General features: G+C 36.0%; 1 protein-coding gene across 1 annotated transcript in view; it reads right to left on the bottom strand.

Annotated features, from left to right (window-relative positions):
• The window catches only part of LOC139700283 (uncharacterized), a 137,116-nt gene extending 121,753 nt beyond the window's left edge, over positions 1 to 15,363 (bottom strand). The window contains exons 1-3 of the mRNA XM_071598918.1: positions 15,284 to 15,363; positions 4,249 to 4,486; positions 501 to 569 (exon numbers count right to left, since the gene is read on the bottom strand). Of these exons, the coding sequence (XP_071455019.1) occupies positions 501 to 569; positions 4,249 to 4,456 (277 nt within the window). The 5' untranslated portion in view covers positions 4,457 to 4,486; positions 15,284 to 15,363. The remainder of the gene's footprint in view (positions 1 to 500; positions 570 to 4,248; positions 4,487 to 15,283) is intronic.
• Positions 15,364 to 26,142: the final 10,779 nt, after the last annotated feature.

The following is a 26,142-nucleotide window of genomic DNA, read 5'->3' as shown; positions in this document are numbered from 1 at the left end:
GTCATCATTGTCTGAAAGTTTATTCATGAATAAAAACTCTCGCCAAAAACTTCTCTGGTCTTAACAATATCTCCAACTGGGGAACTAATTGGAGGAAAAATAGTTTTTGAGAGCTATACATTATCATAATTGGTGGTGAATTCCTAATTACTCCAATTTCAGCCATTTTAATTTTTTTACTCTCCATTTTATATGATCCTTGAGCTATGTGGAAAAATATTGACCGGATTTTTGACCTGATTTCAACGTTAAAATCTGTTTTTTATAATAATTTGGCTAATTATCACTTTCTATAAGTTTTCTGGTAATAGAGAATCGAGAGTTTTAATACTTTTCTATGACTAAAGTTAGTTACGGAAAGTATTGTATTTCCTTTATTAGGATGAGTACATATCTGAGCAAAGTTACATAGGTGAAATTAAATGGATTTTCCTTTCTGCTATCATGAATAGCTGACGATCAATCAGAGATATTTGAAAAGTACACCGAAAAGTACTCACCTCTTTCAGTCACTACGTCCTCTATGACTCCCAGATGGCGTGGTCCATTGTAAACTGGTCGGAAGTAACCTGCATTGGAAGTTGAAAGCGTCAATATTATGCGTGCATTGCCTTAATAAATCATAAATTTTTTGATGAAATTTCGTTAATTAATGCATTATAAGCAGATTTCAACTTATTAATTCAATAGAATTTATTATTAAACGTTAATTCAAAGACAGATAAAATATGTGAGGGTGAATCCAATAACAATTACGTTCATATAATCTTAATAAAATTAATTAAAAAACTTTTCCTAGTATATTTTTGATTGTATTGTGATGTTCTACTCAGTATTAAAAATTATTATGCATGCAAGGCCATATTTTAAAATATTCTGCCCCAGTTTTAGCCATTTAAGGCTTTAAACCTTTTATAATTAACCTTGCTCTCCTAGAGGAAAGACAAGAAGATACCGTATAAAATACTTTATTTTTTAAATGTATGTATTTTTTACTTTTAATTACACTGAACAATAAGCTAAGGAAAAATTCTAGAAAATTAAATTTGGAACTTAAAAAATATTTTTAAATAAAAAATTGAACATTTTTTCGACGAAAAAACTCATCAATAAAGTTTAGAACCATAATCTGAATTTGAATTCCAGACAATGATCTATTTTTATTTATAATACATCAGTAAAAATAAGACAAATTTTAGCCCCCTTAAGATGAATTGACGTAAGAAAGACATTGATAAAAATTTACAACAATTTTTTCAAAACTCCAGGCTCATTTTATTGGTCTTTTGATAATAGTACTCAGCTTCAAAAAAAAACCCTCGCGTTACAATTAATGCTTTTGCTATCGATTTGCCTTATTTTTGTTTGAAAGTTAGAACCTTCTTCAAATAACTAATTTACTGCTGGAGACTTATCCTAACTGACAATTTCTGTGAGCCTTGTTTATAATTTTATTTTCCTTTACTATTTCCAATATTTTTATCCAAAATTGAAGATTTTACGCCAAATTTCGTGTTCTGAGAACCATTTCCTGACTGTCTCTCTATTTGACGTGGCATATTTATAATAGAATCTCACAATTTAATCAACAGACCGCAAATAAAAACGTCCCTTGAATAATCTTCAACATAACGGACAGTTTAAAATATCTCCACTAAATGCTACCGACTTCAACTTTCTCTCAAAATATTTACTTTTTACTTATTTCTAATTTTATTGGCCACTTTCTATAGGTACCAATGCCCTCAACACCTATTTTCTAGTTCAGTAAATAAAATTGGTGCGCACTTTTTCCTCATTTGCCATATTACTTCATATTAATACACAAATGATTAATTGATGACTAATCTCTTCCAGCGCAATATCTAAGCATAGTAGGTTGATGGAGGGTTTTTTTCCATTTTTGGGAACCTGCAGCGTATAGTACAACTCCGACGGCTGTGAGGATTGACGTGACACCTGCGAAAATGAATTTTTCAAGTCAATCAACTGATTTTGGGCCTCAACGGAGAAAATATCCGAGAACGCCAAAAATCAATTTTCTCTACCTACCTGAATATGTCGAAGTTCGAAGTAATGAAATGGAAATTCGCAAAATTTAGATGAACGACATGTCAATTGCTCTTATGGATACGCCGAGCACACGAGGTTACACAGAAGCATAACGAAACGCTGCCGGACGTCAAATATTAAGGTTTGATGTGTAAACTTCCACTAAATTTCTTAATAAGGATTTAAAAGTACTTCAATTGAATGGAATACCAACTAATCTAGATTTTTCGTAAAGAAAAAGCCTAATATCCATTTTCCCGTCAATATTAACGTGATAATATGATATTTTTAAATTTACTTTGCGCTAAGAGATTTTCCAGATTATTATTTACGTTTATTCGATAAAAGAGAGTTTTTAAATGATTTTTTGTCTCCAGACACTCTTGATGGTCCGTGTTAACCTTGGATCCCGATATATTAATACCTATATGAGTTGCCCGTAAAGAAAAAATGGATAGAAAGAAGGCCAAGGCTAAAGGATAGGCGCTATCATTTGATAAGAATCGATATAAGGGTGTCTGGGAGAAAAAGTAGGAACTATGCGCTGGTGAATTATTTATGACAATCAATATTTATGATCTCCTTACTTCAACGAATTCTGAATGTCTTTGCTTTCTCTTAGCTCTTGATTTTCCTCCACACAAAAGATGCAAAAAAAATTCGCACTAGTGCAGTCATTCAACGACTCTTATCATGAGGAAAAATATGTAAGAATTCTTTTTTTCAGCATTACTAGTGACCATACTCCCATATCAGTCGAATTTCAACTGAGAAGTATCTTACTACCAGTAAATAGTATACAATTTAATTTCTTTATTTCAAAGTTACCATTTAGTAAACCGGCTCCCCTTATTAACCGAGCTATCGCACTTGTTACTGGGCTTTTCACAGTCATTGGTATTTTGTTTAATAAATTAGGTAAAGTTTTAATGAAAAACAAGGCTTTATGTTAATTATCTAAGATTTGCCCGGGTATATTTAGGTCAGCGTTCAACTACATTCCCCAAGTGCAAAACAAGAAATGAATCAGCAAGAATTCGATGTAAAAATTCAACACATATGTATAATTTCATATTATTCTTCCACAAATGAACGGTATTTTGCATCAAAAGGATAAAAAAAAGCATATCGGGAGAAACGCAGCATTGACGTTAAAAATACTTTTTGTTCACTTCCCTTTCTCGACGCCGTCGAATGATTCACTCTGACGGCATTTACATCTCATGTCACTCGGAGAGGATTTTCTAGATTTTGAAGGAGAGATAAAAGTACAGTCCTCCACTGCGTAATATTCGTGCTTGCCTTTATAATCCTACAACCGGGGAGTGTGAAACTGTAAAGAGGAGTTATTTCGCGTTTTTTCGACATTGTTTGGCAGAGTCTGTTTTAAATCCTGAATGCTGATTACTGATCATTTGGGAACCCGAAAGGCATGAACTGATTTATGAAAGATCAAAATTTCGAAAAAGGCTGTACGTTTCGTAATCTCCGGATGTTGAAACTATTGAAATGCCTGGGAACCTCCATAGAACGAACCAATTAATCCACCGGACAAGGCACAGTTAAATAGAGTCCTTAATACCTCGCACAGCTGATGATTACGACAACACATAAAACCACATCAATATAAAATGTCACCTAAAACTCCTCCTTATTCAAATCATACGTAATAGCTCAATGGCCGGTAGCAAAGCACTCCCGGCCACCCCTCTATTTGTTGACTTGCGGTGTGATGTGTGCATTCATAACTGGATTCCAGGAAATTATCACCAACATCTTTGACTAAATTTGTATGTCTTACCATATTTTCCGAAAATATAGGGACTTGTTAAGGGAAGAATTTGCTGAAAAAATGTTCCTTAAAAAAATGCTGAAACAAACCCTTCGCTCACTCTCACAAACCTGAATAATCACTTCACAAGGGGGAGAGCAGTGCCCCTACTAGTACTGAGCGTTGTCAGGGGCTCTACATACACCTAGTAGAACGAATTGCCATCTTGGAGGAAGTAGAGTCTCAATATTCCTTTAATGACCTTTTTAAAAAGCACATCCTTTGTATTATCAGCCAATAGATCAGGCCCCACCAAGATTTATCAATCAGAGTCCCGGGCCAATATCAACCCACACACGAGTTTTGAGTAACGCGATAGCTAGAAATCACACGAATAATCAACTCCCTTCGACCAGTGTTCTTACCTATCGTGGGTGGATTACTAGTGGAGGTGTTGGAGGCGCCGCTGGAGGCTGACGAGTTGGACGACGTGGAGGATGAAAAGGAGGAGGACATGGAGGCCACCTGGAGTGCGGGCGCCAGTCTCCGACCCTCGCCGCCCTCCCCCCGGTTGGCCGCTGCCCACGGTGACGTTGAGGCGGGGCCTACTACTGCCGCGCCGCCGGTGCCCATCGAGGGGGAAGAGGCCGGCTTGTTGGCATCCTGAGGGGTCGGGGAAGGAGAGAGGGAGAAAGGGGAGAGGGGCGGAGAAAAGAGAAAAGAAAGATCAGCATCGAATTTACGACGGAAAACACTGACATCCATCCGAGAAATCATTGATTAATCTGTCTCTGATTGTAGTAATAAAATGACTTCTGGACATGCTCTTGCGTTGATAAATCTCTTTGACCAGTTCGAAGCGAAAAATTAACTTAAAAAAGACGACCGTTTTCATTTCTAAAGTAGCCGAGCAAACCTTTCATAAATAATTAAATTGGTTTTTAGCAATAGGAAATCTGTGTTCTGAACTCAGGTGTACTATTTTATCTTTTTTAAATAAGCGATTCAAGTAACCTGACGGTCGAGAATAAAAAAATGAAATCACAAAAAATTAACAATTATCACCGTTATCTAATTGAGGGAGCGTTTTTGCCGTATCAAATAAACCATACTGAATACGTTAAAAGTAACGTGATGAGTTTTCACTCACATCTTTTCTGTATTTTTTTACAATTCCATTTGAATGCCAAGTACTGATGGAATGATTACTTAATGATTAGATTAAGTAAAATGATGGAATTTTAGCAAGGAACACCAGAATTAAGTTATATTTTTTGCCTTTTTTAAGTGTTTTAAAATATATACCTCCTTAATATTTTACACGATTCGCCTAAAAAGGACTAAAATTTGATGATATTTTAGCAATGTTTTTTCGTCCAAGCTGCTCTATCCCGTCCCATATCGCTTTCAATAAATCTCTGTATTTAAAGTAAGCTGCGAGGAATATGAGCAGCCTGACAAAATATTACTGTAGGAAAAATTGCGTCATCACTTTTAATGAAAATCGTCTTGAAAGAAGAGCGATGGAGATTACATTCTAGGTTACCAATGATTTTAAGTCCCATACGTAGGCACTATTTCATGGATTAAATTTCTTGAATAAAGCAAGAGGCAGAATGAATTTTTACCTGAATATCCTGGAAATATCGAGCGTGTTTTTCCTCCTACCGTTTTCGATTGTAAACGGCCAAAAAATGAGGAAGTTTATCTTTAACATTTAAATCTAACTTTGGAATTAAGTAACACAGTTTACTTGGGGAATTGTTAAAATGACTTCATTCATGAGTGATTTCAAATTTAATTAATGGAAAACGGGGAAATTTTCATACAAGCATGCTCTAAATCAGATGAGTATTGAGGTAACACTTATTTTAAATATGCCAGACTTCGAATATTAAATAAATAGGCCATCAAAACCTAAGAAACACTTTCATAATCCAGAATCTAAAATTAAAGAAAAGTTTTATACGGGAAATGAAGTTCACTTCGGCGAGTGAACAAAATAATTCAATGAAAAACTTTTAAAATTCAACCACATAAACTTCAAAGTTGGTGAAATAGAATATAATATAAAAACTTGGTAAGAAAAACCAATAAGTGTTAAAATTGAAAAATAATTTCCTTTTCTTCATATTGATTATTTCAGTTATCTATAATATTCGATCAAAACATTAGTCTTATAATAAATTGCCAAAATTTTAATGGATGAAAATATATTACCCGATAAATCATAAAATATTTTAATTGCTTTAAACATGGCGCATTGAGAATACTCTCAGTGACTTGGAAATCAAATTACACAATTGTTATCTGCCAAGGGATTTACTCACGCCCTTTTCGTCGATTTCTCTTACTTATCGTGTTCAAGAGTCGTTACCACTTGGGGCTCCCACATTTCCATAATACGATATGAAATATTTCGATTTTCGAAAAGCTAGCTCCTTGGTTAACTTTGGGAGTTTTTTCTTGACAAAGGAATAGAATATATTGTAACGTTATTATGGTTATTCAATTATAACAACTATCCTGAAAAGCACTTTTTAATTTTAATTAAAAATACGTAATGTGGCAAACAATGAAATAAATATGAATGGCAAACAGTCAACGATTCAAATTTGCTTTCTTTCAATGCCATTATTGTTTTACAGCTGATTCATAAACTACATTTTGATTCATTTTCTTTGGTGGATAACATTATTAATCAGACTGCGTCCTGTTAAATAGGTTTCTTCCAAAGAAATATTGCTAATTTTCAAATAAAGTTACAATGACCAGATGCCCGTTTCTCAAAGTCGCAATTCAGTTGAAATTTCCCTGTAATTTTACGTACATACACTAAGTCTACTCACGGCAATAATAATAAAAAGACTTATTAATTGCCCAAATTAAACTGTGCAAATTTACAAACTTTAATATTGTATTTAAGACTGTTGACGGAGAAATTGTAAACAAATTGAATTATAGCTTTGATGAAAGGGCTCCAGGACAGTTTGAAACCTGTACTTAAATATGCTTATAAAATGAATTGCCACTACTGGGTGAGCATTATACTCACTCCGTTAATGATAGATACACCCAGTGAATTTTGGACGAAGAACGATAGAGGCGATGATAATCTTGTACAACGCGTTATCACATTTGACCTTGAACCCGTTCGTGACCGGTCTAAGAAATTATTCGTCTGGGCCCACACACTGACCGCAGACTGACGTCCTTCTCCGCATTGAAAAACCTTTTGCGAGGCTTACCACGCAAAGTTTGATAATCCGCAAGAAATAATAAAGAACTCCAGTCTATTTTTAATCCCATATACTTACAAAAAATCTACATCATAATTTAACCATATCAGAGCATTTTATCCAAATAAAAATGACCGGTCCCTGCCATTTCCCGAATTTCGCAGAAGGAAGGTCGTTAAGGACGGAGGTGCATTGTTCTGGGGACGAGGTTATTGTCTCGAGGTTTTGAGACTCACTGGCGGTCTGAGTTTAATGAAACGCCTCTTGAAAAGGAACAAATAAAAAAGAACTCCTTTCATGGGTGAAATATGAGGGAAAGGATTAATGGGGTTTATTCGCAAGAGACCCAATACTCCAGACGACCTCTCGGAAACGTTTCAAGGTCATCGGATCCCTAGGTCGATGGCATCCATCACAAAAACCCCTTCGCGTGTTAGGGAGGAGAGTGAAGTGTCGGCCCTTCGGCTCTTCTTCTGCATCGGAGTACCCCGGCGCCCTCAACCCCCAGCCCCCCCCCCCCACACCAAGCCCCCATCCCACCGCTCGCTCGCAAACAGCGAATGCATTCACATCCGCAGAGACAAATTACGCACATCCCACCCCGCCCGTGCGTCACGATCAAGATTTCACTCCCTTGATGATCGTTTGAGATCGGTGACCTCAACTGAAACATACACCCTGCACGGCAATATACGAAAATTAATAATGATCTAAGGGAGAAATTAAAAGCGTTAAGGGTTCGGGCATTGGAGATGACCGCCCTATTGCCACCACAGTCATCAATCTGAAGGTTGGTTTGATCGTTGGTGGAAGAGCTTACCTAGTGCTAAGCCAACGACGCGCGAGATTTAAGAATCAGGGCTGGAAAGAGGGGGGCAGTTCCTTTTCTTTTGCCGCCTATGGTTTATGGCTATCTATATAGTATCCGAAACTTCACAGTTTGGTGAAGCTGAGGGTGCCCACAGTCGTCACAGTGAGTCGAAAAAGGGCCCACCGATCAGTAATATAACGCACTACCCCTGTACTACCACGCCCTCAGACCGATAGCGTTTTATTAAAATTTATTCTCCCCATTGAGCTGGAGAATTCTCCCTTTCGAAGCTTTCAAGTAACGCGGTCCGTTGAGATATAATTTGAAGAAGGTATTAGTGTATGAAAAATATTTTGTGGCTTTCCACCAGAAGGGGGATCGGGTTGGTGCGGTGGCTTATGTACCCTCACCTCAAGGGTAAGTGTTTGAGCCCAGGAGATGGCAGAATTTTCAGTAGTATCCTATTTAGGGTGCTGTTTGGAAGCCACTTCATATGGAGTATACAGTCCGCGCGATCAGACAATTAATTTTGAACCCCATGACGCCTTTTGCAAAGATTAGGCCCTTACCGACGCCAAGGGTTTTATCCGTACTTTACTCCATTTCCTGAGCATCATGCCTCTAATATAATTCATGTAACCGAACTTTAATTTGTGGAAACGTTCAATATCATAGAATCAAAGAGTTTTTAACAATTTCAAACAATTATTTTACTAGGCTATCAATGTTGGCAGTAGCTGACTTTGTAGTTGACTGTCCTTATCGAGGTATAACAATATAGTTCTGCTCTCATATATATGCCATGCATTCCGGAGGGAAGGAGTGCAAGGGAAGGGCAAGAGAGAAGGGAAAAAAGTAGGAAAGTAGAAAGAAAAAAGGAAGAAAGTAGGAAATAGTAGGGGTAAGAGTTGGGGTTATTAATGACTAACTTCCTACGAATAAAGAAGAAATGATTAGGCGGCGTTGGAAGGAAAAGGTCAGGAATGGAGAGGGGGAAGGTATTGTGAGTCCAGACGTATGAATCATTCTGCTGCATTTTGTGCAGGAAGGAAAGTAGACAGCCAAGGGTTACAAAAATTTATAAGAATGGTAATTAAACAAACACTCATGTCTAGGACTTACAATTTGAATCATTTCCAAGGAAACGGTTCATATTTAATTAATATGATTGTAATTTGATCATGAAAGTCAATAAACGAAATCGGTATCACCGTAATAATACAAGTATGGCAAATCACAAAGAATCATTGTTTCCATAATCCTACCCCTACAAAATTTACCACCTAATCTGCGATGGAGTAAATGACCTAAGCCGTTGATCGCCTCCCCTAGTAGTTGCAGTAGCCAACACTACCACTACGAGTCATATCAGGATTCCCTCTTCTTTATTTTTAAAGTAATTATGATATCCAAACCGTTAAGATAAATAATACAATACCTTGAAATAGTACGAATGATTTCTTTAATTTTTTTGTTTACTAGTTGGTATTTTAATTAATATAATTTATTGTAATAAATCAGATGCCTGGTTACCTGATGTTTACATAAACATCAACGTAAAGGGTAAAACAGAAAATTAGTTTTAAACTAGTTATATAGTTAGTATATAGTATAGGATATTAAATATCGTATAATCAGGAAATTACACATTAATAATGGAGAAAATGCTTGTAATCACCTAAATCTTAATTATTGATTAAGTAATCGAGTCATGATTTAGGGTTTAATGTCATGAGTAATGCAGCTAACATATTAATTGCACGTCGGGGTTTTGTCTGGGTCTGGGTGCTTATGGCTCGGCTTTGGGAAAACCACTGACTTGCCACGCGTGTCTCATCGGGTTCTTAGAATATACACGAGCAAACAGAAGAGTTCCAAAAATATTAACGCCCAGAGGTTTTCAAGAGTGCCCACAATCGTTCCACTATTCATTTTACAAAGCTCTTCTTGAAAAACCGAATGCATGACTCTTACAAATTCCCATGTTTCTAAATAATATTTCAGTAAAGACACTAACATAGAGCGCAGCACTTCGGGGATGAGAAACCTAGTCTTTGAGGTAAGACGATGAGCGTAGATGGAAAGCTATTGAGATGATTGCGAACAAGAATGGATAAAATAATATTATCAAGACAAACGCTGAGGTTTCAAGTAAAGTGGGTGATGAGAGAGTGTTATTTTTAACGTGAGATGATTAAGTTAGTTGAGTCTTCATATTATGAAGCAATAAATGGGGAACAATACAGCCGAGGAATTGCAGGTGTCACTGAGTTCTTTACAGGGGCAATTCTAGAGATGTAAGGGATGAGACTTAGGTACAAGAAAAATAAATCCTATAATAAAACCCTGGATAATATTAAGGCAAAGTTCAAAATTAAGTAGTAGGGAATAAACAAGAGATAATTGGAGCAGTTAATGTATTTGGGCGGTATTTTTGAGAAAAAGATGTGTAGAAAGTGGGGACATTAAGAAGGGGAATTGCGTTTGCGTAAGAAGCATTCGCAAGAAGGGATTGAATGACAGGTTCGCTGATTAAAGACGTGAAGAAAAGACTTCTAAGGACTTGAATATGAAGCGTAGTGTAGTCTGGTTGTGAAACCTGATCTTTGAGGAAATAGGATTAGTGCCGATAGGAGACTTTTTCGTAGCGGTTGTGGCGAAGAATGGAGAAAATATGTTGGACGGATACTAAAATATCGCCGATATTTTAAAGAGATTGGCTGACAAGAGTAACTGGGGTATATCCGAAGAAGGCAGAGAAATTAGACGGAGGTTATACGTGACTGAAAGACAGTGGCTCGTTGAAGGCCGTCATAGAAGGGAGAAAATATTGAATAAGCGGGGATAGAATAGAGGAAGGAATAGAATAGAATACGCTTTATAGACAGCATGAAGACGGACAGAAACTGCAAAGTAATGAATATTGAATGGCAAAGATTGAGAAAGTTCACGTAATTCCTAGGAGAAAATAGTCGTTAGTTACTTTTGAAAAACCTACCTTTTCTAGGTGGAAACCATGGAATTAATGAAAAATATGCATTTTATGGGAACTCAAATTTTCCGGTGATATTAAAGTTATTACGTTTCTTTCAGTGAACTTCAACATTACCGGAGAATTATGGATGCATTACTAAGTTGTTAAACAATTTAAAATAGACTCCTATGAGTTACACCACGGTTGTGTTTTACTATTGTCAATAATGCTATTTGTGCATTAATTAATTACTAATTTCAACGAAAAAATTTGCTTTAAATATGACAAAATGAATGCGTGTCACCATTTTCCACGTTATATTAAATGTGCAACCATAATGGTAGTTCACATTCCTTAACTTTTTTAGTAAGTAGTAAGTATTTTGAAATGCACGGCACAAAGCGAGTCCCAAAGGCACGTTTTAAGAATTTTTTTACCGCTTAGAAGCATTTTTACAGCCAAGAAGCACGCGGAGGCGGATTGCCGAGCCGATCATGCGTTCGAGATGTGGGGAAATGGGCCGCCGTGTTCGCTTAAACTGCCTGACGGAAAACTCACTCTTTTCCTCATAACATACCAACCTCATTTGAGGAAAGATAATTTTAATCAAAATGGCTACACTTATTACACCAAAAACAATTGGCATGAACATATTTCGAGGTTATTTCTTATTTTCCGAGGTTTCTTTTCAGTTTGATAAATCATTATAAATTAATAAAAATAATTTTTCATTAGCGTGTCGGATTTATCCTAAAATTAAACCTTGATTAAACGAAAAGTTAATGCATTATTGCTGGGATCACTGTCACTTAGCACTATTTTAATACTAGTTGGCTTCCTTTGAAAAAAACACAAAACTACGAAAAGGTAAGAATTAAATCGAATATTTAAGTTCTTAGGATATAAGGGGCCGCTGGATTCTAGGCAATGTAAGTGATGATCCTGAGAAATAAACTTTTTTTCCATTTCTTGAAGAAGTATTTGCCAAATATAAATAACAAATCTATTAAGAATGCAGGTATACACATGTACTTATCGAAATAAATAAGAGAAATTTTGACTCATAAATCATTAACATGTATGAACAATCTTATTTGTCTCTGTTGGAAGGCACCATACAGTGAATGGAATGAAATCGTAATACAAAACAATGAAGAAAACACTTTTATGGCACAGTATCCGCAGTAATATCCTCAAATATTCTGCCAAGTATCCAAACTCAATTTGAAACTCCACAGGTTATATTATGAAAACATAGTCAAATATGTGCTAATAAAAGCACTCAACTTCCATTTAAATATATGGAATAACCTTCTGTATAAAAAAACATTTTCCTGAGAAGACAGAAAAAAATGTATATATATATATATATATATATATATATATATATATATATATGTATATATATACAAATATACATATATATATATTTATACACATGTACATATAAATACACATATACATATATATATATTTTTATATAAATTGATGAATACATTTCAATGGATAAAAAAAAGGTTGAGAGGAATTAGTGAAAGATAATGATAAAGAAGACAGAAAATGTTCATATGGTGAGTTTATAAAGATCGAATTCACCAAGAAAAACAAATTTTCTACCCTGCCAAAATTCAGTTGAAGTCGGAACAATGCGTAATTATATGGCTCAAGGCATTTATTTCTAGTATTGCTAAAAATTATCCAAGCTAATTTTTCCAAAACATAACACGGTGGGATGGTTCTTCTCATTTTCAGACTTGTTACATTTTAATATATTTTTATAATCCTCTGCTTAGTTAATTTAAGTTATTTATTTTATTTATTCAATAATCCAGTATTGTCATTCCAGAAATATTTGGTAATGGGAAAGAAATCTATTACCTCAAGTCTGCTACATCTGGAATAAACCATTTTTTTACCGATCACTTTATGAAAAATTCGTTATTAAAAAATTCGTAAGAATTCATTTCCAAAACAAGTGCAAATTCATTATTATAAAAAAAACATATATGAAATTATGCTATTTAGAATTTTGCGTAGAGATAACCTACATTTTGATATTCGCATGATGGAAGCCGTATTATCTACACCGCCGCTTTAATTCATTTTTTCGAGAACTTCTTCCCTGAGAAGGAATCGGAAATCGAAAAATATTCCTCGCGGTGGGTTTTCATATGAATTTCGACTCAACCTTGGTTCTTTTATTTATAGATGGCTTTCTCGCATTCCATCGGTCAATAATCCTTGGTTTCTCGCGTTTCTAACGCCAAAGACAGACAGCCCAATAGGCTGAAAAAAGTTGCAAATGCATTAAAACATAATCGTTATATTTTTAAAAATTAATGAAAGCCAGAAAATATGTAAACATATATCATTGGCATTACGATAAAACACAAACAGAGTTCGAATAACATGATATTTTATATGAGAGCAAAAAAATCACTCAGTGTTTATTTAATGGGCTTCCTAATAAATTTAACTCTATCAGTCTTCTGTCTGGAATTTTATTAATATTTATAATGGACACATGTGAAATTGTCTTCTAATTTTCTTCTAAAATCTATTTTTTAATCTTAATTTTCGTATTAATCGTATTATGTCCTGCCGACCCATGATGGTGATAAAACTTGGTTTATATTAAAAGAGAGTTATACCTTTATTTTTGCATATAACTGAATATTCAGTACTCTTTTTGAAGGTTCCATAATACGGTTTTATAAATAAAATAATTACAAGAAAATGTAACAACCCTTCGATAAAGTGCTCATGATCGATTCCAGATTTCATTTGATAAAAATATTCAACAATATGAAAAACTTGATGAAAGAAGGCAAAAAAGTTCTTTGAGAAAACGTTTTTACTCCTTAAAAGCGTGTTACCCATTATTTGACCAAAATAAGGTCCAATCATTCAAAATTATTCCAGAACAAACATTTGATCGAATTTCTGTATTAACTTCTAATCATATGCAGTGCATTCTCTCTCATCGTCTCCATTACTTTCATTGTTCTCTCACTGATGCCGAATCAGTCAACTGAAAACTTGAGGAGAGTCATATTTTCAAAACTTAAGAACCATATCTCCCTAATTTTAAAATTAGATCAGATAGAAAAATAGGAGAGATGTTGTCAATTAACAGCAAAAACTAGCATGTAAATATTATTATCTTAAACTGATTGCGTTAAAATTTTCACTCATAAACGATGATTGATGCTAATTTTACAACCTATGCAGAAACATAGACATGTTATCATTAGTAAATACGAGTAGTTAACCTTCATGAGGGAGTGATTAACTTCAATTACTGATAGGAAAGTTCTGAGAATTTTTCCTACAAGTTCGAGTTGTACTTTGTTTATCAATGATAAATTGACCAGAAAAAATTACTCAACTAAGAATTGTACAAACTTAAGAACCATATCTCCCTAATTTTAAAATTAGATCAGATAGAAAAATAGGAGAGATGTTGTCAATTAACAGCAAAAACTAGCATGTAAATGTTATTATCTTAAACTGATTGCGTTAAAATTTTCACTCATAAACGATGATTGATGCTAATTTTACAACCTATGCAGAAACATAGACATGTTATCATTAGTAAATACGAGTAGTTAACCTTCATGAGGGAGTGATTAACTTCAATTACTGATAGGAAAGTTCTGAGAATTTTTCCTACAAGTTCGAGTTGTACTTTGTTTATCAATGATAAATTGACCGGAAAAAATTACTCAACTAAGAATTGTACGTGGAAATATTCATTGGTTGTTTAATATAATTTATGTGCCAATAGTGACATATTTTTTATGTTCCCTTGCAGAATGAATATTTTCGGTTTAAATTAGTCATTTGGTAGAGTTTCATGGTGATCATATTTATTTAAATTTTCGTGTCCGGCGCAAAAACTTTTTACCAAAAATTTTGTGGCGGAGATTTCCTCGACTATTGATAAAATAATGTATGAGACTTGCATATACTAAAAAATTACTTAAATTTATATCAGACCTGACAGCTACCCAAGAAAATCTCCAGTATTGGTGAGGATAGTTGTCTCCCCACTACAAATTATGTTTTCTGGGCAAAAAAATTACCGGCTATTGCAAAAAATATGAATGAAATAATCTCTCATTGAGAAAATAACAAACTTTGGTTTACTTTTTTACCACAGAACTTATTTAATGACAAGAAATTCAGTCTTTACCCAAACCTCACTTGAATAGGGTAAGGCAATTATGAAGCATTCATCGGGAAATGCGGCACATTCACCCCAATATTTTTCTCACGCATAGTAATGAAACCAAGTAAAAACAAATATTATGATCAATATCACTTCACCAAATGATACATGGAAAATTAGGGACATTTCTACAACATTGACCCATTTTTTTCGGGCTTTTGCACTCCCATATCAAGGGGTTTGCACTCCCTCTTGCATCTTGTACCTGCAAGCGGCCGCACCAGAACGCCCTCAGAAGGAACGGGTGGTGTAGCAGGATATTATCGTCCTTTTCAGAGTCCCTGTTCAACGGCAAAGGCGAAATCTCCAGGAATGGAAGGTTAAGGCGAGGTCCGCGGTCGAGGCACAAGACGGCGCTCCCGCTCCCAAGCACCTGCCACATGTTCCCCTCAAAGCAACCACCTACATCGCGTGCACCAAGAGATGAGCGCCAGGGTTGAAAGCAAGGCGAGAGAATACCGATCCACACATAACTCAACCCTACTCAAAACCGATCGCAATAGAGCATTTCCTTATTGCAAGCAATAAAAAAATATTTTCGGAGGCATTAAATTGAATACAAATCTAAAGAGGAAGACAAGCATAGCCAAAGCGAAGCGTGGAAAACTTCTACGTGCATGTGAATACACAAAGAGTGATCACCCAAGTTATAAATTCCAGTTGCCAATGTAACGTAGTGGTTAACTACTAGGGTCTAAACAGAGAGATGAAAGCGATGCCATGATCCAACTTGAAGGGGTATTTTGACCTTTAATGTATAACAGTGTTGGCAAATGGTGAAGTGTTTATTGTGCTGCAGAATACTGGGTAATATCGATGGAAATAGAATGACTTCTGAGAGAATGATTCAAATATTTGTGGAACTAAATCATCGTGCGTATTTATTCTATACTTTTTTACCTTTCCATTTTAGCGGCAGCTAAAAAATCTTTCATGAAAAAATTGTTGGAGCCCATTCCATCGGATTAATTCATTGTCATTTCGAATCATTCGAGAAGAAAATCGTTCGGGTTGGTGATCAATTTCTTAGAAACATTAATAAAATGGTAGTCTGAGAAGTAGGTAACTGTGTTTTTACCACCTAGAATTAGGTTGTCGAATAAAGAAAATTGCGAGTTATTTTATGTATTATCTAAATATGTCGTTCCCGAACAATGGAATGAAATAAGTGATTTAAAAAAAACACGTTTCTTCTAACTAATTTCGCAGTTAGGTAGAAAATACACTTTTAGTTGCACAAACAAGAGAACATTCTGCTTATAAACATTCACCTTTCGCTGCAAATACTCGAACTGATGACTTTACCATTGAAACTTTCGGTAGGCTAAAACTATATCAATTTTTTTCTATCAATGAGCCTCAATATTTTTTTCTCCTGCCAACCCACAACTTTGTCTGAAATCAAACATACTTTATATCTAGCTGATCTACCTAGCTGTACGCTGCACCCCATATCATGCGCCATATGAATACAATTTTGGAACATGAAAATTCACGAATGTTAGCAAATTTATGTGTGGTGCAAATGTTAGTGAATTTATCAAAGAATCAACTCACATTTCATGCAGCATAGGACTACTGTGATTTTTGCGATAATATTATTGTGTTAACTCACCAAAGGGTATTTGAAGATTAATGTGGCGATTCAATTCAACTTAAAGCGCAAAAAAACCTTAATGTAATAACAAAACATCTAATGAGCCCAGGCTCTTCTTTCTCCGAAGAACTTGAAATTAACCTTAGAAAACCGCAATGCATAAATTTATCTGAATCGAAAGCGTGAGTTACGTGATATTAGACTGTAAAATTGAAAGCAATGGTGAGAATAAACAAGGTGCTGAGCTTTTCAGCAAGTGACCATACGAACTTAGTATGGTAAAAGCATTGGATAGCAAAGCCATTTACTCTTTCTAAAAACCAAGCCTTACAGCTATAGCAAATAAGCAAAGAAATGAATATGCGTTGTTAGATGAGATTTTTCTCACCGAGCAGTTCGCGAATCTCATAATTCGCCGAGGATATTAGCAATGCGCTCATGTAAGAAATGCGCACAATGCGAGAGAGCGAAGCAGACTTCCTTCACTTCCCCGTGCGATTCAAGCGTGAGATATTTGTGCTTTGGAAACCATTTGAGCTTACTTCCTCGTTGCAATCACCTTCCCCGGGCCCGTGTGTGTGGCGGATCGAAAGAAATCGCCAGCTTGCTCGCACGTGGAGAAACGATAACAACGCCGGGCGACTGCGCTCTACTGGGTCACGTCGAACGCGAGACACGGGGCGGGAAAAAAATGGATTGAGAGAGAGAGAGACCAAGACTCTTCGAGAAATATCTGGAAGAACGTGGAAGACCTTCCCAACACTGGAGGGACGAGAAGGGAATCCCAAATCACACGAGTGTACTTGCGCAAAGCATCGAATGAAAGGGGGAGAACACCCTGCAGGAGGAGAAACGAAAAACACAGCAACCCAACAAGACGCTGATGAGAAAATGGAGAGCCTTTCCCTTTTCGAGAACAACAATTGAACGAGGCAATAGGTACACTATTTTCTTCCACTTCCAACTCTTCGTTTTGCTCGGTATAAGCTCGGCTAAATCGAATGCGTAGTCCGAGAGAGCGACGATCAAGACAACCTCTTGGTTTCAGCCTACGCGGTCGTCTCTCTCCTCACCGAAACATTCGACCGGCAGCTTGGGAGCTTCCCTCTCTCCCTGCATTTCGCGTGCTTTATTGCCGCCGTTATAAATTCTCCTGTCTCACGCTGCCCTCTGCCGTGAGAGTCAGAAATACTTCGGTGCCAAGCACATTGTTGCGCGACTGAATTATGTACAGTGAGTGACGGTCCGTTGAGTCGACCGACAGTGCAGACATCTAGGAGTGAGCCGGGGAGTGAAGGGAAAAAAAGAGGGAGAAAAGGAGAGTTTAATAAGGAGAACGATCGAATCAATCGGGGAGAGGGGAGAATGGAGTAGGGGATCTAGGGGTTTATAAAGGTACGACAAGGTGTAGAGGAGATGGAGTGGACGCGGTAAAGGAGGAAAAAGCCAATGAAATGTGGGGCAGTGTGGTAAGCCTTTGCAGGGGTCACGGTGGAGAAGGCACGATAAGCCAACCCGCCCATCGCCCCTCCCTTCTGGCTCCTCTTTCCATCGCATGGCATCCTAGATTCACCGTCGCCCGTCATTCATTTATTTTTTCGATTACAGAAACGTCGGGGACGAAATGGATGGGAAGGAAAACAAAGGAAGCAACTTTCGCGCACGGTCTGACATGAGCCTCCCTCTTCTCCCTCCCCTCCGCAGTTGATCGGTTTTCGACTGCAATTTACTAGACAGCCAAAACAAAGTTTCCGAACTGAGTCGAAAATAATTCGCCCTTGAAAAAAGTCCTTGCCGAGCGGAAACATTTTGAGCAACAGTTCAGTTGATGGTGTCTCAACAACGCTCCAAGCGATGTAACGCGGGTGGGTATTCGTTCACATTAAACATAGTGTTTTGTCAGCGCTATGTTCGGGAATATTTTTTTAACCTAATCCTTTAAGAGACATTTTCCAAAGCCAACCAATGTCCCTCCATTTTTTACAAGATAAAGGAAATAAGATAATTATAGTAGAAAAGAAGGAAATATAGAATGCAATATATATCCAATTTTAAGAATTACAAAACTACATTCAGAGTAAAAACTTAGCAACCTCTCCGGAAGGACATGCTGGGAACGCTGTTGTCCCTAAAATGTCCTACATGTGTCCCTAAAGTGAATTACTCTGAAAGGAGCTTTTATATATTCTGGAGAAGTTTTTCATGAAATAGTAACATCGTTATCCAGAAGAGAAGACTGGATAAAGTACGTTATTTTCAAATTTTTGAACAATTCGTCCTTGACACTTGTTATTTGTCTTGAAGAATATGGCATTTATGTTAAATAATCAGCATAAACGTCGAAAAGTAATATTTACACTTTGGCAATTCAACGGAATACAAACTACGAAAGTTGAATTCCCTAGAGGAAAACCGAAAAGAACCCCGATTATCATACTGGTTTGATTAAAAATGGCTCCTATTTAAGGATTTGGGGCTACCCTTACATTAATTCGGCAGGTGTGTGTGCTCCTAAGTTTCCATTGTAATTTTTGCGTGCGCAGATGGCATGCTCAGAAACTGGGCATCAGGGCAAAAAAACGTAGTTTTTCAAATGACCGTCGTGTTGAAAATAGTGAAATTATCCACTGAAAGTCAAATTTCCTTTCATACCAAATTTATCGGTTCGCCGTTGATAAACAATCAAACATTTGCTCAACTTTATATTAAATACAGTGATGTTTCTACGTTTAATATATAATCAGAATACAACTATTAACACGTAGAAAAATTGTAAAAAGAACACACACGGTCACAGCTTAGTATTCTTTATTCGTTGTTTCTATGAATGAGTAGTTGTACCTGGCATTTAATATCTTGTACCACACCCCATTACCATTTTTTTCAATTGTTCATAAATATATAATACATCCATGTTTCTATGATGAACCACAGTTTTCAACAAAAAGGCAAGTTTGATTAATGTGGAAAGAGCCCACCCAGTACTCAGCCCAATGGCGTGTGAAGTTCTCATTACGGGGTATGAGGGCCAGAACCTTTCCTTGTGCCTCCCATGGTTCCCAGGAAGATATACCATCCAAAAAGTCACACAGCTTGAGTGTGTAGCTGATAGTTCTATGATGTGTCACCCGGGATCGAACACGGGTCAGTAATCCAATGCTTCATGATAGCGCATTCAATTACTGGCCTACAGGACTGACCTGTATGATGAGGCCCCCTAAAAATTACTACTGAAAACTGGCCTTAGATCCTATTTTTACCCATTTCTTTATAAAAGCTTCAACTTCCCTGCAGAAGTTTACCTTTTCCAGAACTTATCGGCTGACCGTTTCTTTCAAAGGAATTTCAGAGCCTTGTATCAAGATCAGTACTTTCTACTTGTGAAGTAAGAAGTATTTAACCTAGTTAAATATAAATGTAATAGCCTCAAGCCTCTATTAGCTATGTCTAAATTCTAAAAGACTGTATATTCATGCGATCTTGAGCTCGGAATATCTTTGCAAGACTTGGCGTATGAAAAAATATCTAATTTATTAAAATGTTGTTAAAATTGGGCAATTGTCAGAGATAAATTAGTAGTTGGAATAAATTTTGAATCCAATTCAAATATCCCCCGATGTTTCAAACTGACGGCGATTAACGAATTTCATTGATTGCCACATGGTCAGCAAGCCTACGTCACAGCCGAGGGGGGGATCGATATGAATTGCAATGCAAATTTCCAGACTCGAGAGAAGGTCTGAGAAATACCACGTGACCATGGAAACCATACCAAACAGAAACTGAGTGACGGTTTGCTAATCTTTTTAATGCAAAAAGAGGTCACTTTTATGTGCAACCACTTGAGACACTAATGCTTCGTGAAGATTTTTGATTTCATATTTCCCGGAATTGTTAACCGTAGAGTCTTAACTAGATAATAGACGGATCTCATATAATCTTATACTTTCATGTTGCAAAATAGTATTCGGCAGAGGTTATCACATATTATTTAGTCCATTTTCTTGGAAATGAAAACTAAGTCCACGAAAGTAATCAACGACGGAAAGGATACCTAACCAATAAGAGAACTTTAATCGACAATGAGAGAAATAAAAAATACTAGTTACAATTATTTAGGTTGAAAACCCATACCTCTTCCATATGAAGTGCTCTTAAATTTTCCTTGAATATTTTTAAATGTGGCGGAGTAGGGAAATGAATTCCATTTAAATGCAAAAGTGGTAACAAGGAAATAAAATGACACCGGGGGAATATCGCCAATGAGTTCAGTAGGTAATGATGATGTCACTTAAATTTTAAAAATAGTTTGGAGGATAATGACAAAAATAATGACGTCCGTAGTTGAGAAACTCTTAAAATTCTGGGCAGAAATAAAAACAATTACGTGCAAATTCAGACATACATTCGACAGTAAAATACAGCGCCAGTCTTTAAAAAAACCATACATCATTTTGGTTTCACGTCAAAGGTAAATACAAGGTTCCCACTGATATTTATTCAAAACTAGTAAATACATTTTGTTCGTTTTGGTTGTTACACACGGAGTATTTCAAAAAAGCAGTCAGTAAAGGCAGTATTTCAAACAACTTCAACCATAACGCCTACACCAAAAATATTATTACAAAAAACAGAGTCTCTCGTATAAATAAAGAGCATGTGAGAAGAATATTATTTTTCCAGGGAGAAATAGAATAAAAATCCGAAATATAAGAGCAAATAAAGCCCAGGAAGATCCAGGAAAAATACCCTAAAACATAACGAAGTCAATTTCTGAAGTTTTTGCTGCTTACAGACTTTTGCAAAAGTATAGAAGAAAGTTCAGTGCCTCGCGACTCGGCAGACACGATAAATCCCCCTTTACAAATAAAGAGGATTGTATTTATTACAATAAATCGATTGTAATAAATGCAATCGATTTATAGTAATAAATGGATCGATTTCTTCACCATTTAGTATAGTGTATACGGCATCGTTAATAGCATAATTTGCTTTTTTAGCAGCAGAAACATACTCCGGAGTAACCAGTGTGGTTTTAGGAAAAGAAGACCATGTGAGACAGAACAGGATGTTTTTCCTTATGGTAACCTGAAATTGGGGATGCTGCATTTTTAGATTTATGAAATCCTTCGAATAGGTCCCCAACAACAAACTGATAGAAAAACTAAAATATTATAGTGCTAATGAGAGTGTAAAAAACAAGATTAGGGAATTAATTTGCGGTACGGTGCGTATCTACTAACCCGTGAAAATAGTTTAATTTTATTTCCTCTTCGAATCGTGTTTTAAGAACCGTCCGGTACAGTACAACAGTGTTGCTAAACAAACGCTTTTAGCTGGATAAGCTCCAGGACTAATTCAACTTCTAGTCTAAAAGGTTCCCATGCCGGCAAATAAAAAATTTAAGTCTACTACAGAAATTTTTGCTGCTCTTATTTCCAATATTCAATGATGGTGCGGGGGATAAATGTGACTGTTTCTGAGTGATCTCATGTAATCCTCCGGGTTCATGAATTCTTTTGGCATTATTCTCTCAAATTAAGATCTATTTATCTAACAAGTTCGTTGTTTCCATATCAACAGAAATTAAAGGTGACTTCAGTCTCTTTTTGAACGTACTAGAATTGCTACCTTTAGTCCCTGACGAAACGGAAAATCCATCGTCTAATTTATGGCGCTGATATTGATTTTTCATAATTTCATCTTCTTAAACCAAAATCACTTCAAATACCAAGGTTTTCAGAAGATTAATAACGAATAAAATGTTTATTCTACTACTTAAAGTTTCAAAAATTTTCAGCTTGATTTTTCAATGGCTGTTAAACTTACGAAATGGATTTCGGGGGAGGATACCTTGAAATTTCTGATAGTAAAATTATACTTGAACACGCCATTCTGTCTGTAGCGGCCATTATAGTTAAAAAACTGACTAAAAATATATAAAAAATGGTATCCATGATAATTAAATGGAAAGAAATCTCTTGCCGGTGATGATAATGTATACAATATCCTAATAGACATCGCCTACCATTTTCCTTTCCAGTTAAAAAATAAAATAAATTATGGTATCTGTATCGGAGATATCGATACGACTACCCTGTATCGACATATCCGTATCTACTCAAGGAATTCAACTCCGATAGGTAAGGATGAATATTCTAGAGTTTAATATTACTTCATCCTTATGGAACCATAGCGTTAAATGGTTTTCAACTACATGAATAAGAAGCCATGTCTTATTCGTGTAGAATTTCCACCTTCTTTGACCGAGAAACACATTCTTTAGAATACTACAGGTAAGTAATCATTTCAACTCTAAGAAAATTTCTTTCATGTAACCAAAGAGTTTTTTAAATAAAATTGCTAGTCAATTTATCTGCATTTTTTATATTTTTCTCACCTCATTAGGTGAACTGGAAATCAAAAGTATAACACAAAAGAGGAAAGGCTAGCGGATTGTCGTAAAATTTGGTAACTTAATGACTAAAATCACCCTGCCAATTTATATTTCAGAAAATTACACAGAAGTCAATAGCTGAGCGCATTATTAGGTTAAATTACACGCAAGTTTTACCTTTATTATCAGATTCCATTAAACCCTGAATTTAGTTTGACTTTGTTTATGCCAGGTACCGAAATCTTTAAAATTTAAACCTTAAAATTTGCACAAGACAACTATCTACCAGACGGATTTCTCTAAGCGGATTTCCCCTACAGAATCATTGAAATGGTATGTGATATACGGTGGGCCTGTGGTAGTTTGCTTTTTTATTTCATTTGAAATACAATATATTCAATGAAGTTAAGTTGAAATACATTTAATTCATATGAGCCTCAGGTAAAAAATAGTTAGATCTCTCAGACTAGAGCTCACCCGAAAATATTACCGAAAGATGAATATTATTTATTCGACTGAGGAAATTGATTACAAAAATATAGACCTTTGGTAATAAGATTCTTTTCAGAAATATTAATATTTTTCTGTTGAATAATATATTTTTGGTAATTATAGTTATTAAATCCCAGCACATTTAGTTACATACCGCTCCGCGATTGGGACGCAAAAATCTTTCCCTTTCTGTCAAGAAAACGTAATTTTCGCGCAAGCAAAGGAATCAGCCAAATTCTCACCGCTTCACCGCGCACTGTGGTTTTCTTTACAGGAAGATGTTGCGGGAGTTGGCGGAAAGTTCTTTCAAAGTATACGCACGTAAATTTCTTGTAAGACTTTCAATCCTGCCTCCCAAATAGGTTATCCATCCGTAAATTTCCGCGTGGAGGAACTCCTTTGAAATTTTCCCGCAGTAAGCACTTTCGCTCATTCCTTCCAAAAGTGATAGTGTCCTTAACCTTGACATCCTCCAACTTTCCTTCTATCCTCGGCAAATTCTAACCAACTTATAAGCTACCAAAGCTTCAAAAATTAAAGGTTGCTTCCTGTTAGCCAACAGTAGGATTTTCAACATTTTCCCGCTAATTTCCATTTCCAAGCTTAAGAAAAAGCACGATTGACTCAACTTTTTGTAGTTACTGGTGGCAATTAAAATAATTAAAAATTGCCTCAGAAGGAAAATAAAATAGTATCGTATGTTGAGGAAAACGAATGAACGATTGGTACGGACAGTTCATGACAAAGGAGTAATGGGCCCCCATTATTATCACACCAAATATCCTAAGATTCAATAATAAATGTTAAAATAATTTGTAAATTAGCTCTGTGTACTTTCCACCACCTATTATTCAATCCAAAATGCCTTTTCCTTTCTACCCTCTACCTCGCCCTCCCAGCATTCTCCCCATCTATCACCACTTTCAGCATTTCATAACAGGAATTACTTTTCTTCAATTTAGATATTGGCTTAGATTTTTACTTCTTAGAACGTCATCATTGGTTTTTATTTTTCGCCCATTTTAAAGTCTGAATTCTTTTCCACACCTACATCTCGCTAGCCTTTATACAAACCCTTAACATCTTGTCTCAACGACCAAGTCTCCGAACTATACAAAGCTGAGCTCCAAAATGACAATTTTAATGAGAAATAATTTCAGACAAAGTAGAGGCTCCCATTAAAACGGCCACTGTTACAGCAAAAAGGAAACGGCTTCGATATTGTACTCTGTGGAAATCAACCACAAAAATACAATGGAAAATAGCAAGGAACACAGAAGGTAATTTTAGGCCTAATAATAAAGGCACAAAAGCTATCTCATATGCTACCTCTTACGTGGTGATATTCAATGAAAGGCCTGTGGGGAGATAACTTGGTGATGCCGAAGAGAAGCTCCTTGGTGTTTTTTAAGTTTCTTTGTCGCCGCAAACCTTTTATTTTATGAAAAATTGATCTTTTAACATCATAATGATACCCTACTTCAGCAAATTTTCTTTGAGAGTCATGTAAAAAAAATATAGAATGAATCACTTTATAATGAAACAATTTTCAATTTTGCATAAACTTTTTTTTCTTAAGATCTACCACTTACACCGGGGTTTTCAACAAGAGGGAAATCAACCCCCTCAGGTGAATTTTATGATTTATAAGAGAATAATTGGGACCTCTATTCTGCAAAGTGTAGATCATGAACAATCTTTAAAAAATTTAGTTTGAATAAAACTGTTTGAGGCGTCACTTTGTGGAAGCGATTCATATAAGAAAAGAAAATAGTTTGTTCTTCCGCATATATTTTATAATGCACGTCCTGTGTTTCGACTTACATCGTCATCGTCAGGTGAAGTACTGAGGACACACGGTTGTATATACTAGATGGTGAAGAGGAGGAGGAAGGTGCTGGTAAAGTAGGAGGATGGGAAAGAGAAAGGAAACTGGTGTGTATGTAAGGGTCGAGAGGGGGAGAGGGTGGTTAGGTATGGCGTAAGTGGGAGATGAGCTGAGGAGCAGAGGATTGTCCAGGAGGGGGGAGCGGGAGGAATACATCAGGTCATTAACCAATATAACAAAATAATGACTGTTCTTGGACATTTCTAAGCGTTTCAAGGCATCTTATCCTAAACCTTTCTTCTCCAAGTGTAAAATCTCAGGAACAAAGTTTCTTATGTGGTTATTTGTCCATTAGGTACTTGGAAAAATGGGAAGAAGGTTTTCTGTTTTTGAAACAGGCGTAATGCTCTTTCACACGTTCACAGAACTTCCTCTCGGTTTGTCCAATGTAAATAGAAGAGCACCCACAACGCAATTTATACACTCCACTCTTTTCCGTGATGGAAATTTTGTACTTGCTGTTTGATAAAAGGTTCCCCGCTAAAAGGTTCCCCGATAAAAGTTGCCTTTATTATAGAAGGCTGGTTTTATTCTGTTCTCTGGAAAGCTTCTGGTCACTTTACGAGATAAATTCCCCAGAAAGAGAATTCTTTTCCATTTCGATGTGTCTTTCTTCGGGATTGATTTGAAAATGGATGTGACTGCTATTTTTTTTCTGATACAATGTTTCAACCAATTGGGGGCAGAAAC

This window comes from Hetaerina americana, unplaced genomic scaffold, assembly GCF_022747635.1.
Source record: "Hetaerina americana unplaced genomic scaffold, ioHetAmer1.1.p SCAF_10, whole genome shotgun sequence".
Taxonomy (NCBI): domain Eukaryota; kingdom Metazoa; phylum Arthropoda; class Insecta; order Odonata; family Calopterygidae; genus Hetaerina; species Hetaerina americana.
Note: the sequence above shows the minus strand (reverse complement) of the source record. Positions and strands in the feature narration are given on the sequence as shown.